Source organism: Lissotriton vulgaris, chromosome 11, assembly GCF_964263255.1.
Source record: "Lissotriton vulgaris chromosome 11, aLisVul1.2, whole genome shotgun sequence".
Taxonomy (NCBI): Eukaryota; Metazoa; Chordata; class Amphibia; order Caudata; family Salamandridae; genus Lissotriton; species Lissotriton vulgaris.
The window spans coordinates 363,540,933-363,559,164 of NC_141699.1; the positions used below are offsets into that span (position 1 = coordinate 363,540,933).

Sequence of the window (18,232 nt, forward strand, 5' to 3'; positions counted from 1 at the left end):
ATTCATGGAGAATTGCGAATACACAAGCCCTGCTAGGTCGTTACGACAGGGCACACTATGATCAGCTTGAAAGCTTAATGCAACACCTGCCCGAGCCTTTTAAAGCCTAAGCTAATGACGTCATACAGGAGGGAAAATTTATTACAAACGCCTCCATCAAATGTGCGCTTGACGCAGCCGACACTGCAGCCAGGTCTATTAACACTAGCGTTTTACTACGACGACATGCATGGCTGCGAATTTCGGGCTTTAAGAATGAGGTGCAGTCCACCATTCTTAATCAGCCAGTCAACCAAGACTTCCTTTTTGGGCCTGCAGTCGACACCATTTTAGATCAAATGAAGAAAGACACAGAAACTGCAAAATCAATGGGTGCATTGCAGTTTCAGCAACACAGAGGTTCCTTTCGACGCTCCTCATACAGAGCAGCTACACGAGGCAATACCTCACAAACCTCATCTACATATAAAGGCAACACCCAAGGTTCCTTTAACTAGAGCTCCAACAGAGGAGGTTATAGGGGCAACAATAACAAGGGACGAGGACGTGGAGGCAATAACACCAAAGCCTCCACTGCCACAAAACAGTGACTTCATCACGCTACCTCCAGACCACCTAACACCTGTCGGATGCAGGCTCCAACAATTCCTACCTGTCTGGAACGCAATTACCACGGACAGGTGGGTGAGACAAATTATCCAGTATGGTTATTGCCTACAACTCACTTCTACCCCACCAAACATACCACCCAGGCACCGTCCTATGTCCAAAGAACACATCACCCTCCTACAACAAGAGGTGAAAAGCATGCTGGAAAAGGGGGTCATAGAGCCAGTCCCTTTCCAACACCAAGGGACAGGAGTATACTCCCTATACTTCCTTTTTTCCCAAGAAGGACGGCTCCCTCAGACCAATATTGGACCTCAGACCCCTAAATCAATACATACTGTCGGAGCACTTCCATATGATCACACTACATCAAGTGCTCCCGTTGCTACAAAAAGGAGATTTCCTAGCAACATTGGACCTCAAGGACGCGTATTTTCACATACTCATCCATCCAGCTCACAGAAAATATCTCAGGTTCACAATAGAAGGTCAACACTACCAATTCAAGGTTCTCCCCTTCGGGGTAACCACAGCTCCAAGAGCGTTCACAAATTGCTTAGCGACAGTAGCTGCACATCTCAGGAGACAACACATCCGTGTTTTCCCGTACCTAGACGATTGGCTGATACAAGCAAAATCGTTCCAACGATGTGCAAGAGACACGTCTCAAACACTTCAGCTGCTACACAGTCTAGGGTTTTCAATAAACTACCCAAAATCGCATCTACAACCGTCCCACACACAACAATATCTGGGAGCTACTATAGACACCTCAGTGGCAAAGGCATACCCAAACTCAGCGAGGATAGCCAGCATGCAGATGCTCATTCGCAAATTTCTGCCACAACACTCTCTTCCAGCTCGAGTCTTCATGCAGCTCATAGGCATGATGGCCTCCTGCATATTCATCGTCCCCCATGCCAGACTTCAAATGCACCCATTGCAAGAATGCCTAGCACGGCAGTGAAACCAAGCTCAAGGACAACTAAAAGACCTAGTGTTGGTAGACAGTCGCGCTCACAACGCTCTGCAGTGGTGGAACCCACAAAACCTTTCCAAGGGCCGACTGTTCCAAGAGCCGGTTCCACAACTAGTACTAACAGCGGACGCATCACTGACAGGCTGGGGAGCCCACCTCCTTCAATACACAATACAAGGGCTCTCGACAATCAAACAAAAGAAACTACATATCAACCAACTAGAGTTGCTAGCGATATTCCTAGCCCTGAAAGCATTCCAAAAATACTTGTACAGCAAGACTGTGTTGATCCGGACGGACAACATGACAGCAATGTACTATATCCAGAAACAGGGAGGAACACACTCTCCACAGCTGTCCCACTTGGCACAGAGCATGTGGAAATAGGCAATTCCCAAAAATATCTTTCTCCTGGCAGAACACCTCCCAGGGAAAGACAATCAAATAGCAGACCTGCTCAGCAGCACAGCCAGCAACTGCACGAATGCGAGATTCACCCCCAAGTTCTCCAACCATTCTTCAGGTAGTGGGGGCACCCAGAGATAGACCTGTTTGCCACAAACGAAAACTCAAAATGCCAGTACTTTGCCGCCAGGTTCCCACATCCGTTGTCACAAGGCAATGCGATATGGATGAACTGGTAAGGCAGATTTGCGTACGCTTTTCCCCCAGCACCACTGATCCCGCTGGTGGCGCGCAAACTGCGGCAGCAATCACTCACACTGATCCTAGTTGCTCCCACATGGGCGAGACAGCCATGGTACACAACGTTCCTGGAACTTTCAGTAGTTCCTCATCAAAGGCTGAACCTCGCACCCCATCTTCTAACTCAGAACCATTGAGAAATCAGACACCCAGATCCCAATCAGATGAACGTAGCGATCTGGCTCCTGAAGTCTTAGAATTTGGATACCTTAACTTGCCTCCAGACTGAATGAACATCATTAAAGAGGCAATACGACCAACTACAAGAGCATGCTATGCAGCTAAATGGAAGAGATTTGTCATTTACTGTAACAATAACCAAATCAACCCTTTAGATGCTTCTATACAAAACATCATATGTTACCTGCTGCATCGTCAAAGATGCAACCTAGCATACTCTTCCATTAGACTACACCTCGCAGCTATAGCAGCATACCTTCAAAACAGGCAACACCTTTCACTGTTTAGAGTGCCGGCAATAAAGGCTTTTATGGAGGCTCTCAAAAGGGTGATCTCTCCAAGACACCCACCTTCCCCCGTCTGGAATCTAAATATAGTACTTACCAGGGACCTCCTTTCGAACCTCTACACTCATGCTAACTGCAATTTCTAACGTGGAAGGTGGCATGCTTGATTGCCATTACCTCACTCAGGCGAGTTAGCCAGTTACAAGCGCTAACAATTCAAGAACCCTTCATGCAAGTACATGCTAACAGGGTAGTTCTCAGAACAAACCCTAAGTTTATGCCAAAGGTCGTATCCAATTTCCATATTAATCAATCAATAGAACTGCCAGTGTTCTTCCAAAATCCACAGTCAGTAGCTGAAAGAGCCCTACACACACTGGATGTAAAGAGAGCTCTGCTTTATTATGTGGACAGAACTAAATCATTTAGGAAAACAAAGCAACTATTTGTCGCTTTCTCACCACAACATAAAGGGAATCCAATATCAAAGTCAGGAATAGCCAGATGGATAGTTAAATGCATTAAAATATGTTATCAAAAGGCCAAACGCACTTTAACTGTCCCCCCAAGAGCATACTCTACGCGAGAAATGGGGACATCCATGGCTTTCCTAGGAAATATTCCTCTTGAAGACATATGTAAAGCAGCCACATGGACTACCATACACACTTTCACAAAACACTACTGTGTAGACGTGCAAGCAAAGCAGCAAGCTGCTGTAGGCCAGGCTGCCCACAAAACTCTTTTTCAAACTGCTGCAGCTGGCACAGGTAACCACCGCTAGAGGAGATACTGCTATTCAGTCTATGCACAGATATGAATTCAGCAGCCCACATGCCTCTAACGGAATATGCTACTTACCAGTATGCATCTGTTCTTGGCATGTAGGGCTGCTGACATTCATATCGCCCGCCCTCCTCCCCGGTGCATGTAGCAGCTACAGCATTATCTTTTGCATGGCCATCTCTTACTCTACTATCTCCATCTCTGCCACAATGGCGAAAAACAATCTGAGGATGGAGAAGATGCCCATGCGCACTGTAGTCCAGGGGAGGAGTCACCTATCTCGTGATACTTCGAAGACTCTTCCAGGACAACAAGGTGCAATCATCCGGACCCAACACTAGGCGGCGATCTATGCACGGATATGAATGTCAGCAGCCCTACATGCCAAGAACAGATGCATACTGGTAAGTAGCATATTCCTTTTTGGGTCATATTTTAAGATGAATAGACATCGTTGTTATTAACAAAGAATATCTCTAGGCTACGCTATTCTTGCTAGTTTTAAGACGAATCATATATATGGTGCAGTTTCAAGTCGCATTCTGGCAGTTTGAGGCACAATAAAATGTGCTACTTACTGCTAGCTACTCTGATTCAAGCATTTGAATCTATGAAATTTCCAATAAAGGAGTAAGAAAACAAGTTACTTACCTGTATCTGTAGTTCTCCAGTATTGGTAACTTTCATAGATTTACTTGCAACCCACCCTCCTCCCCTGAGAGTCTCACCTTTTTGGGCATACACATTATCTTTGGCACAAGTGCTCAAAAATCTGAGTAGCTAAGTTTCTCTCAGGAGTGTTCTAGAGGGTGAGAGGTCCTGATTGGTTCAGGGAAATGTCTCTTTTACGTAATGAATGTTATGGGCTACAAAATGGAAATGGGCCTAGGCCTTTTTTCTTCTTTGTATTTATCTAAGCATTGCTTTTTAGGTCTCGCTGAGTCAGCGCGCTTGGGCTGCTCGGAGAGACATTAAGGGGCTTTGAGAAATGCTCTCAAAGCTGCGATCAGCTTGCCAGAACGCGCACATGCGCACTTGACGTGCACACCCCTTTTTGCATTGCGCACGTACGCGCGCACCTCTGGCTTCACCACTTGCATTTTTTTTAATTCTTTTTTGTGTGCGACACAACTCCCGGGCGGATTCTAAATACAGAAGCTACACATGTTGCTCTTTGTTTTTACGTGCACGTAGTTACAGTTTTATTCAGCTGTAATCTCTGGACAAACGTGAAAGATTTGAGTTTTCATTAAAGGCTCTTTTTTATTTAATGAAAGGTAGACTGTTGGACTATTCCAGTAAATGGTGTGTTCACGCCACTCAGAGCACAGTGAGGAAAAGCGGTTTTCGAAATACTTGTTTTTATTTTGTGATTGCAACACATACCATCCGTGGCTTCATTCCCACCACCCTGCCTCCATTTGTGCAAACGTGTTTTATTGAGAGCCTAATTCCGTGAAAAAGCGACTACTCCTACTAATCAACGACTCCAGCACAATCTCATACTTTATCCCAGCAGATGTAACAACCAAGAGTCTCCTTAGCGACCAGAACAACACATCTCACTTTTGTTCCATATCAAAGACATTTCTCTCCACCATGTAATGCCTCAATGCTCACACTTACCTGTCACTCGTTCATTCTCTTAAACTGGTCAGACCACAGCACCTTGACTCCCAACCTCACCCATTTCAGCCCAGTGTGCTGCCGCAAGGAAGTCCTCTCCATACGGCAATTCTGCTCATTCAGAGATGCTCTTGCTGACAGTCCTGCAAGGTCTGATCACAACAGGCTCTTTATCAGCTCTCATAGGCAAATGCCAACTTCTAATTAAGATGATCAACCACATACTTTATGTAAATTCGATGCTATGCTCCCATGAAGAACTGTTCCACAACATCCTGGTGTGAGGAAAAGCGGTTTTCGAAAGACTACTTTTTATTTTCTGATTGCAACACACACCATTCATGGCTTCATTCCCACCACCCTGCCTCCATTTGTGCAAACGTGTTTTATTGTGAGCCTAAGTCCATGGAAAAGCGACTACTCCTACTAATCAACTACTCCAGCACCGTCTCATACTTTAACCAAGCAGATGTAACAACCAAGAGTCTCCTTAGCGACCAGAACAACACATCTCACTTTTGTTCCATATCAAAGACATTTCTCTCCACCATGTCATGCCTCAATGCTCACACTTACCTGTCACTTGTTCATTCTCTTAAACTGGTCAGACCACAGCACCTTGACTCCCAACCTCACCCATTTCAGCACAGTGTGCTGCCGCAAGGCAGTCCTCTCCATACGGCAATTCTGCTCATTCAGAGATGCTCTTGCTGACAGTCCTGCAAGGTCTGATCACAACAGGCTCTTTATCAGCTCTCATAGGCAAATGCCAACTTCTAATTAAAGATGATCAACCACATACTTTATGTAAATTCGATGCTATGCTCCCATGAAGAACTGTTCCACAACATCCTGGTGTGAGGAAAAGCGGTTTTCGGAAGACTACTTTTTATTTTGTGATTGCAACACACACCATTCATGGCTTCATTCCCACCACCCTGCCTCCATTTGTGCAAACGTGTTTTATTGTGAGCCTAATTCCATGGAAAAGCGACTACTCCTACTAATCAACTACTCCAGCACCGTATCATACTTTAACCCAGCAGATGTAACAACCAAGAGTCTTCTTAGCAACCAGAACAACACATCTCACTTTTGTTCCATATCATTTCTCTCCGCCATGTCATGCCTCAATGCTCACACTTACCTGTCACTCGTTCATTCCCTTAAACTGGTCAGAACACAGCACCATGACTCCCAACCTCACTCATTTCAGCCCAGTGTGCTGCCGCAAGTCAGTCCTCTCCATACGGCAATTCTGCTCATTCAGATTTGCTCTTCCTGACAGTACTGCAAGGTCTGATCACAACAGCCTCTTTATCAGCTCTTATAGGCAAATGCCAACTTCTAGTTAAAGATCATCAACCACATACTTTATGTAAATTCGATGCCTATGCTCCCATGAAGAACTGTTCCACAACATCCTGGTACATCTTGTAAACATCACGTTACACCAAAAAATCACAGACGGCAAACACACTCCCTGATGGGCAGAAAATATGTAGTGAAGAACACACTTCCAGGAAGATATACAAGCCTTAAAACATCTCTTCCATAAATGCTGAAAACATAAGACTGAAGTGAAAACAACCTATTGCACTACCACCTTCAATATAAGCGGCAAGCATTGCCTCAATCCTACCTGAAGAACCCAATAGAACATTTTACAGACAACTGCAATGCAACCAACCTGTTCAAGAGGGCAATAAATCAAATTTTAATATAATTTAGAACACTAGGATCAGCAATCTCCCTGATTTCAAGGGGACTATGAGGTGGAAATATTTGGTTTCAACTGAATTGTGCCAAGACAGCTCGGTATGATATGATTTATACTGTACGTAACATGGGATGGGGTGTAGAGATGGTTATATTGTAAAAAGTATGGTAATACAGGTGTTCAATGTACTGCCAGGTGCTAGAGAACGACTTAATAAAAATAGTTTAGATTATCCACCTTTACAATGCACCTAAATGGACACAATTCAAACCGCACAATTTGCCAATGTGAATGCCACGCTCAACTCAATTAAGTTCACATTCAACAAAGATTAAACCATTCTATTGTTCACCAATAAAATACAACACTGAAATCAGTGATAAGCATCATCGACAACTTAAGCATGCAAAGCATTTTTCCATACACATGCAAAGCTGAAACCATCCAACATCTATGTTGAAAGGCATCCTTAACCAGATGACACTTTAACTACCTTCCAATTACCCACCTTCCCTTTACTGGAAGGTCATCAAGAAGATGATCACAAATAAGCTACATTAGCAAATCAAGACCAATGTCTTCTTCCAGGAACATTGGACAGGATTCATACTATAGTACAACAATGCCACCAACACCATCTAGGTGGTAGATGGCACTCCGATCATCGTCAATAGCAGTGTTCCTAGTTTCTTCACGCTTTAGGTCTTCTGTGGGTTGTGAAAACTTTCAGATGCCTTGCCTCAAGGTCACATAATGGCTTAAAAAATCAGGTCTTCAAATGGTTGTTTTTTCTACAAGCCCCAAAGATACAAGCTCAAAGAAAAGACATTCTCAAGGTTAGAGAATATATTCATGGCCTGTGGCATTTCCCAATCCTTGGGGCTATCGCCTGTCATGACCAACCTCTAATTAAAACATTTGGTCCTCCTTGCTTGCATGAACATTAAGGTTCAGGAGTATAACGATGAGAAGCAGCTACACTTGAAGATCTCATTGGACAGAGACATTGACCACCTAAAGAGCTTCCTGGGCATGCACCACCCAGTCCCGGATGACAAAGACCTACTTTAAGTTGCACCCACTGAAAACATAGACCATCTTGATCACCTATCAAAACAAATAAGTTCTTCAGAGGCGAGGATTGCTAACTGCAATGAACTTTGTTAGCTTCATCCTTCAACAAGGAGGAAGGTCACATCTTTTTCAATTTGGCATCAACGGCTGTCTCTGCTTTAATAATGTCATAATTTAAAAGGCTGAGACAGCATAGCATTAAACATACAAAAGGTGATGGGAGGATGCTTGCAATAAGTATAACCACTGGCAATCATTCGGGGTTGCATTCCAACCCATTGTTCTTTTGCCCTCCATGCCACCTCACAGTAGATTCAGCCATATGCAAAACAGTCTTGTCCCTGCTCCAATAGGAACAGTCCAGCCAGAACTGTCAAGCCAAGTCCTCTGTGAACCAGAACACAAGCAACCCAAGACATGTTTTGCCCTGATTGGAGCTCTTCAGTCAGGTGTAACTTGGTTCCAGTGGCACAGTGAGCAAAGAACCCAAGTCTGGGCATACCCGTGGCAACTTAGTTTTCTACATCAAGCACACAAAAGGTGAAGGGATGGTACTTGTAATAAGACAAACCACCTGTAATCATTTGGATAAGCATTCTAACCCATCCAGCTTAGCATCTGCCTCCAAGTGTGTGACTTACTTGAGAGCTTGGGTCTGGTGCTATCTTCTTACATATGTTCTCTGTCCCTAATACACTACTGTTGGACGTAGACAATGGATATCAATGAATGTGTACGGATCCGATGTACCAGCTCTTACATATTTGTTGTGTTGGCTATGGCTCAATCGTCAATCATCCCCCTCACATCTCTAAGGTGAGGTGCATGCCTGTCCTTCAAATAATCCTGGGTTGCTAAGTGCACATTGCACAAATCTACAAAAAGATGTGACTCGAAATCGCAAAGGAAACTGATGATCAAAGAGAACAAATCTCTTCTACTGTAGAGGAAGGGGCCAGACATTTTTGCATGTTCAACTTCTCATGTAGACAGCCAATCCACATATACAAAAGCATTGGGAAAATGGCCAAGCATTGGCAAAGCCAATAGGTTTTTCATACGTAAGACCTATGGTTTTGTAAATGTTATATAGACATGTTTCACAGCAGTATGGGCTACTGTGCAACATGGCTTAAAGTAAATAAAAACAAAGTGCTATGGCACAGCCTGCTCTAACTGACCCGTATAGCTTTTGTTGTTTACTTTAAGACATGTTGCACAGCAGCCCACCATGCTGTGCAGCATCTTTAAAAAACATTAACATTAACAAAGCCAAATAGCCCAGCGAGTGGTAGTATCAGAAGAGCGGGCACACACCGTAGAGACATTCAGTCTTCAAAAGTGCATGTCCAAAATTAAAACAAGCATTGGCATAGCCAATAGGTCTCGCCTTTGGGACCTTATAAGTGTTTAGCCATGCAACAGTTGATGTTGTTGCACCAAGGATATTGTGCTGCATAACTAAATACTTATAAGGTCCCAAAAGCGAGACCTATTGGCTTCGCCAATGCTTGTTTATATACCGGGGACTCCCATCTTGATGACGGGGAATGATTCAAGCATGTGAATCTATGAAATTTACCTGTACTGGAGAACTACAGTAACAGGTAAGTAACTTGTTTTCTTCAGAGCCAGCAAGTTCATGATCACTGTCTGAGATTTGCCTCTACTGGTCCGCACAGTACGCCGTTACACTTTTCAGCAGGGCACGGATGAACTAGAAGACCTGCGAGTGTGTATCCCAGAGTGCATTTTGTGCCAAACGGAATTGTTTCACTACAGAACACGGACTGGGGTTGACTCGCAAACCCCCCCCAGAGGATTTGGCAAGCAGACGAGCAGCTTCTCGCGTTTCCCGCTTTGCGGGAAACGCTCGCAGGTATCAACATCAGGGGCAGAAATTTGGGAAAGGACTACTGGCCCCAAGAGACATTGCGGAGCAGTGACACCCACTCGCCACGCCCAGCACAGAGCTCCAGGTGAACAAAATCATCACCGGATCCGCGCATCGCGGGATGCGCGCGGGCGACCGCCGGGGGAAGCCCGGGCAAAGGGCGGGCCCTCTTAGGCCCTCAGAGGCCGAAGGAGGCTGGGCTGGGCCCTCTCATTTTCATCTTCCGGCTGGTAAACTGACGCTTAGGACGCACAGAGACTTCTATCATACGCTTTGAAGTAAGATGACTCTAGCATAACTATTACTCTGTTTTCTCGTCATAAAGGCCCGGCTTCACATTGGTCGTGTTCAATCACTGTTATTGTTTAGTATTGGTATTTTAGTTGGTCCTCCGACTAATTAACTTTGAATTAACTTTGTGTTAGTATAATGCCAGCTACTCAAAAAGAAGCAACGCCTCCCCTAGGAGGAACTAATCGAGGTCCACTCGATATCTATATTTTCAGGATTGGTATTGATGCCGATAGGGAGACAATGCTCGCAGAACGCTGGGCCGCAAGACGCCGCTCAGTGGAGCTCATAAAGAACAAACGTTCGTCTATGGGCGCGCTGACGCAGGCTGTCTCCCCAGTTCCCAATCCTATCTGCGAAAAAGAGGGTTTTGTTGTATCCCCCGTAGATAGCATTCCACTAATCTTTCAGGATAGATCTCCTACCTTGCCAGTAATCAGCTCGCCTACACTAAATGTTTTAATACTCTCTGTTAAATCAACTCCTGAGGTGGAAATATTGTTAGAGTCTTAAGGGGGGTATTGAGTGTGTTAGCAACAGTTCTTGATATCCTTAGGCTGAATCCTTGCTCATATAGTCAGAGTCAGAAGTCCATATTGTGTAGAAAAATTCTCTTTATTAATTTAGATAAAAACATGAACAGCCGACACATGTTTCGCCCCCTGTGGCGATTTGCGCAAGCGCTTTTTCAAGGCTATTTACAATATAGTTTGTTCTTTACAGTTCTTCATAATTTGTGCTACTTTCCAAACAGAATCCGGTTTTTCAAAGTGAGAATTTGTAAGGGTAAAATCCCTAAGTTGCATCGGCGGCGGCCTGCTGGATGTTCCGCGAAAGCGGAAGGAACATCCAGCAGGCTGCCGCCGACACTTTACTCTTTTCATATAGCTCGGACTCCCAAAATTTAGGGCTCCTAGACTTGATGATCTACCCAGCTCTTACCCTATCAACCTGCAGTTTACAATGCTAGAAGTTGCACAGGCCTTGAAAGCTAGTAAAAGTGGGAAGGCGCCTGGTCCTGATGGCGTCCCAATCGATCTGTTCAAAGCCCAAATGGATTTATGGACCCCCCTTCTCACAAGAGTCCTGAATGCAACTTGTAATGCTGGTTTTTTGGAATCCTGGTCACGTTCCGTACTAGTTCCCATATTTAAAAAAGGGGACAGGGGGTCTGTTTCCTGCTAACGCCCAATCTCGCTTTTAGACTCCCTTGGCAAAATGGCAGATCGAGTCATTTTAGAACTGCTGCAAGATTGGGCGGAGGAAGGAAGAATCATCTCAGACCTACAATATGGGTTTCGTCAAGGTCTCAGGACCATTGAGCAGGCCCTAAATCTCTCCCTCCTAATTGATAAATATGTTTCTATCAAAGGCGGAGATCTGTACATGGTCTATGTGGATTTATCATCTGCGTTTGATTGTGTCTCCCATTCTAAACTCTGGTCCTTGTTGATCGATATGGGGGCACCATCAAACGAAGTGGAGTTCCTGAGAGAACTCTATTCCAATGCCACATAGGAGGTGAGCTGACGGAGGACTTCCCTATAGAAAGAGGGGTGAGGCAGGGATGCGTCCTGGCTCCCTTTCTTTTTACTTTGTATACCAACTGGCTGGAAAGTGAGATGTTGAAGGATTCCCAAGATCTTCCAATGGTGGAAAATCGCCCAATTCCCGCATTACTCTATGCGGACGATACAGTAATACTAGCCCGCACGCCAAAAGAACCTGGACAGGTACTCAAGGTTTATGGCAGGTCTGGATTTAAAAATAGATATCAGTAAAACCTTCGTTATGAGGGTGGGTTCGAGTCGCAAAAACAAAATGAGGTGGATTTACCTCAATAAGGAAAAAATAGCGACCACCGATAAATAATCTTATCTAGGCATAACAATTGACCATAAACTCTCATGGAGAGCCGCTGTGGACACACGCAAATTGCTTTTCTTAAGAACCACAGCAGCCCTAACTAATTTTGCCAGAAATCTGGGAAAGAGAGCGCCCTTGGAAATTATAAAAATTTACAGAGCCAAATGTCTTTCTGTGGCTCTGTATGGGGCGGGTCTTTGGGGTTTCGTCGCACTCGATAGCATTCAGCGGGTTGAAAATACCTTTCTTAGATATTTACTAGGAGTACCTGGTAGCTCGGGTACTCTTGCCTGCCACATTGAGCTAGGTCTCTCATATATTACGGACCTAGCAAGAATCGAACCACTGTCACTGTGGCATAGGATTTGGACCTCAGAAAAGGCAATCCTTACCCAGCTCATTCTTTGCGACTGCTTGAAAATGGATGATTAAATTACTCAAGGTGGCTGCGATATGTAGCGAGATTTTTCCATGATTTGGGTTGGGACCAATAATATTCTAATCTCTTCCCAATTCGTGAGGTACCTAGAAAGGTTCTAAAAAAGAAATGTTTGGCTCATTTAGAGGCTTTGAGATTAACGAGCGAGATTACGAAACCCTCTGTTACTCACGCCTTGCTTATACAAACGGAACCTTTAATACAACCATACCTCACTTATAACACCACGAGTTATGAACGACATCTGTTGGTAAGGTTCAGAATGAACTCCTTCTATAGATTGGTCACATTTAGTACTAGAAACAATTGGGCAAAAGCACTTCCTCCTTGTCCTTGTGATGGTCATTCGCTACAATCCACTCCCCATATCTTATTTTTTTGTACATTTTATCACAACCGTAGAAAAAAATGGCTTATACCCATACTAAGGAGTACTGGTTTTAAACAATATCATCCGGCATTGCTGTTCTTACAATTGTTACATGGTGAGCGATTGGTTTTCCTTGTGGCAAACTTCCTTAAATGTGTTGTTTGCCATCGTTTGACCATTGAGTGCTCACTACAAAATACTGAAACCTGAATTTTAAAGATATAATAAGTAATGCTTAGATATTTAAATTCAACTTGCAGGTTGCCAATCGAATAACATTTTTAGCTTGTAAATATTGTACTTTTTAAATGTATTATATACGGTTAAATGATTGTATTTAATATATGTATGTTTTGTAATGTATGCTTTTATGATTTGCAACCAAAATCGAAATAAAGCAATATTGAATTGAATTGAATTGAGTGATCTCTAATTACAATTTCATATTTTGTTTTTAGATTTTCTTTAAGAATTTCCATCAGTGTCCTTCCCTGCTGTTCGATGAGATTATCACAATACAGGTGCGAAACCTAATGCATTTCTATTTTATACATTTAACACTTATAGGAAATGCCAGGATACAGCTGTAAGGCTCTACATAAATGTATACAAACATATAAGTATAATAGACCATGCATGTGCGAGGCATTGTATTGTGCAGTAGTGAGTACTGTATACAGTTAACAGGTCTGATGGTTGAACTTTGTATCAGTATGGTAGCATTTCCAAGAGGCGAAGTTCCCTGCTTGATGTATCTAAGTAGTTTAGTAATGGAGGCACATGATAACTGGACCCTGGATTTCCTATGCCTGTATGGTCCATGCTTTGGATGGATATGCAAGTTGGGTCTTAGATCCCTGTATGTGGATTATTCATGCCTGAGCAGGGAGGGTGGTTGCTCCTGGACACCCTGATTCTCAGAAAGAAGCACACGTTGGTGGTATATTTAAAGACACATTTGATGTTACTATGGTGTATTTAAACAGTTGTCTGTGTTTGAACACATCATATTCACAATATGGGTCATGCATTTATTTGCTGTATTGCTGAAATGTATTAATCACCTCTCAAATTCCCGCACTGGATATCTTTGATCAGTTTATTGAATTTAAAACATGATTGAACATTTTGTAGATCTGTATTCAGTATGATGATTAGTTTACTTACCACACACTCTTTTAATAATGATTTGCAGCTTAAGGACCTTTAGAGTTAAAGGAAAGGTTACTTCGTCAAACCTTTGGTCTGCCCAACTGATTTATAGGCAGATGATCCTTAAGTATCAGAGACAGAGCCTCCTCTGGCTCCATCTATGACATACTTCTCAAGCGGTCCTACGGAGTACGTGCCATCAGAGATTCACATATAACACCATCCACTCGATTGAGAATGGACAGTGTTATATGCATTTTTTGGGTGATCATCACCTACAGGTAAAACCTGACTGTGAAGGACAGTTTAAAAAAAATAAAGGAAACCCTTATTCCATGTATTTATTCACCAACCTAGAAATAAGTTCTTGCTTGAATTGTGTCTAAATCAAACAAACGATTAACAAGATTCAGTTGCTGGTGTATATTCTCCAAAATATATGCAATAGTCAGTATGACAATATGTTCAAAGTACTGGGGCGCCAGAGAGCCGGCGCACAAGATGGCCGCACTCCTGTGAGGCTCCTGCGTCCCGGGGTAAATAAATATCAATCATAATCCTGCTCCACCCGGCCCGATCGCAAGCCAACAAACGGAGGATAGATAGACTCAACACATAGGGAGATGTTTTGCTACGGCTCGGCTCTCGGGGAGGAACATGGCGGCTTCGAGGTAAACGGCAGCGGACCGTCAGGAGAGGGAGGTACGCGCAATGGGCTTTCAAGCACACCTTCGCCCCTCTGCACCCGCTGCAGCTTAATACTGCTTACCGTTTACTGGACTACACGATTCCATGCCGGCAACCCAAGTGAATTGCTCTAGCGGAGGAGAGAAAACCTTGGCGTGGCTGAAGGCAGCAGGACGGCTGAGGCGCCTCCTAGCCACGCACATTCTAAGTGGCAGAGTCAGCACAAGTTACGGTGAGGCACATACAGCTTCTCCGGTCTGTGCGGAGAGGAGAACAGTCCCCCTTCAAACATACTGCCGCAGGCACTCTCAGCAGGATGGCGAAGGCTGGAGGGACATGAGTAAAGACTCCATACAGTGCTTTCCCCTTATGGAGAAGACCAGCCTGACGCTTGCAGTTGCAGAGAAAGCTGGTGAGAATGCCAGTAATACTCTGGATAGAATCTCATAGTACACTTTGCGCACCAGTGCTCTCGGCACTTTTGGGAAGCCTACTGGGATAAGGTATGACTAAATCTCTCCCAGCTAAAACGGGCCCTGGGACATTTCTGTTGATACCATCCCCCCAAAAGCTGTAAGAGTAAGAAAAGCTACTAAACAGCTAGGGAAGAGCCCACGTGGTGGTGGTGGGGGGGGGGGGGGGGGGGGATCTCCCATTGCAAATTAAAGTCACACCCATCTTTGAAAATATACTATAAGCTCCGGACACACGCAATGGAGTCAGGAGACAGAGGGGATTCTGGGAAAAAACAACAGGGGTGCCTGTGCCAGTGGATGCGTTAACTTGAGAATAGGGGAACAAAGTCAAGTATGCCTAAAAGTAGCATTGGAGTAGAGGTACAAGGGGACAAAGAGACAGGAACGAGTCATGGTGTCACAGAGACCCGATTTCAGGTCACATCACAAAATAAGTTCAGTGTCTTGACGCTTCAGGACGAAGAAGAGATTGGGGATGGGTCACAGCAAGATAAAGGGGGAAGGGGCCCTAATGTACCACCAGAGAACCCGATACACCCTCCGAGTCTTCTAATACAACCTGAGCCTTCAGTGCCACTCCGGTCCAGCATAGAAACCATAGAGGTCCCATTGGCGTCTATTCTTATGGACCTTAAAGAAGAACTTAAAAGCCGGTTTAAAACGTCGGAGGCGAACCAGGCAGACATTCAAGCTTTCAGTGTGGTACTTGCGCAAAAGATAGATGAGGTGGTTGCCCGAACTGGGCAACTAGAGGAGAAAGTTAGCCTGATGCGAAAGGACATATCCAAAAATACTAAAGGTGTAGAGGCACTGGCTAAAGAGAACTCTAGTCTTAGGGAAGATTTGGAAAGAATAGAGAACAACTCCCGAAGGAATAATCTTTGTATTATAAAAATTCCAGAAGCAGAGGAAGGGACAAACCTTAAAGCCCTAGTTATTAAACTGTTAAAGGAAACAGCCCTGAGACCTGACATCAACCTCGACCAGGAAATGCAATGGGTACATTGGGACCCATTCAAGAGGAATCCACAGCGGCAGAAACCAAGAAAAATCTTGATACATTTTTTATCTTATATAGTCAAAGAAACCATCTTGCTAGCCGCATTATGAAATGGTCCTTACACAACCCAGAACCTTACGTTCACCATCAGATCCGATTATGTCACGCAACAGACCAGAAACAATGGGAACTGGGAAAAAGATTGGGGGAGCTAAATAGTCTGGGTACTAAGGCCCAGCTAAAATTTTCAGCCATGCTCCGCATCATGTGGAACAATCAAATGCGAAACATACGGCAGACAGCTTGATAGATAGCATAAGGAAAGGTGGGGGCTCCTGAGAAACTAGTCTTCAATGTAGTGTAAACTAGTGTTAAAGTTTGAAATAGAATGTAAAAAAAAAAGCACAAATAAAAACGAACAAACACAACATAAAAATCATAAGAACAAATGTTAAAAAAAGACACAGATATAGTCACACACACACCGGGTGGAGACGGGGGGGGGGGTTTCAACGGGCTCTATGCCTGATCGTTTTGGGAGAGTTCCTATGGGGGGGGGGGGTGAGGGGGAGAGGGGAAAGGGGCAGAGTAGGGCACAGGGGGTAGCAGTGGGAGAAAATAAAAAATCAGTCCTTATTTCACATATTATCATGGTCGATTTTTTAAATAGTGAAATTGAGGTACTTTGGTCCAAGAAAGCTGCTGTACTTTAAGACTAATGGCCGGGAAGGATAATAATTTACAAATTGTAACCTGGAATGTCAATGGCCTAAGATCCAAAAATAGATAGAGATTGGTAATGAAATATCTGGAAGAATCTAAAGCTCATGTAGGCATTATACAAGAGACCCACCTAACGACAAGAGTATGGGGCTATGTCTAAAAAAAACATTAGATAGGGAGTTATGCTGCCTCACATCAATCAGAATACTCAAAGGGGGTTGCAATAATAATTAGGAAAGGGTCAGGTGTTGAGATGATCTCCTCTAAAACTGATAGCTCAGGTAGATGGGTCATGGCCACTCTTGGATGCTGGGGTTCCGAATTTGTCTGTGCTTATTGTTATGGTTTACTGTGGACGAACCCCAGTACATTGTGGATTTGCAACGTACATTAGCTCAGACAGCAGCCCCTATAATAGTAAGGGGCGATTTTTTTTTTTTTTTTTTTTAATTTTTGAAAACCTTTATTGTGCATCAAAGAAGGACAAATACGGGCCTACAACCATCCGGCCGGCCACAAAACTGTTAAAGCACCAATGCAAGCGTTACGACGACACAGTATTACCCCATCATCCTAGGCAAGCATTAAAGAGTTACACATTAATTGCTGTAATACCATGTCCCAGAACCAGTGAAGGTTAATTTTAAAGTTTTTTTATGCAGATATTGAATCAAATCGTACTGTCCTGAATCATAAGAGAAGAAGAATCAAAAAGGAAGGATCCATGCGGGAGGAGCATGACATTAGCTACAAAACTCTACACAGGATATCGACCCAACCGTCAAGTCCCACCCGTAAGGGGCGATTTTAATACCCTCTAAGATCACATTTTAGATAGGTCTACAAGTTAGAAGAGGGGCCCAAGACCAAGGGCCAAAGACAAGGCAGGCCTTTAAACATATGCTATTTGAACTGGGTTTGGTCGACTCTTGGAGATATTTAATACAAGATAAGAGAGGCTATGCCTTCCATAGTAAAAAATATCATAATTTTTCACAATTGGATTACTTGTTAGCCGATAGAGAGTGGACGGGGAAATTAAAAGAGGTTTCTATACTCCTAGGACATATTTTTGACCTTGCTATGGTCACTATTTCATTGAAGGGAGTTAACATGAGGAACAATATGAGATGGGCGTTGAAAAGATCTGTTTTCTTATATCCAGATGTCACGGCCCGCCTGAAAAAAGCAGCCTAAGAATTTTTCCAGATAACTGCTCATTCGGCTCCAATTGGTGTCATTTTGGACACTTTCAAAGCCTTTTTTCGGGGGTTCCTTCAAAGTCAGGTCTCATTTAAGAATAAGGTGAAAAAGGCTGAGTTAAAGATATTGGAGGAGGAGATAGGGGCATTAGAAAGAAGTGCACAG

General features: G+C 43.8%; 1 protein-coding gene across 1 annotated transcript in view; it reads left to right on the top strand.

The window, feature by feature from the left end:
• Positions 1-18,232, top strand: part of LOC147679783 (myoferlin-like) — a 1,922,797-nt gene that overhangs the window by 605,855 nt on the left and 1,298,710 nt on the right. Inside the window, exon 8 of the mRNA XM_086942477.1 lies at positions 13,285-13,347. Within this exon, the coding sequence (XP_086798603.1) occupies positions 13,285-13,347 (63 nt within the window). The remainder of the gene's footprint in view (positions 1-13,284; positions 13,348-18,232) is intronic.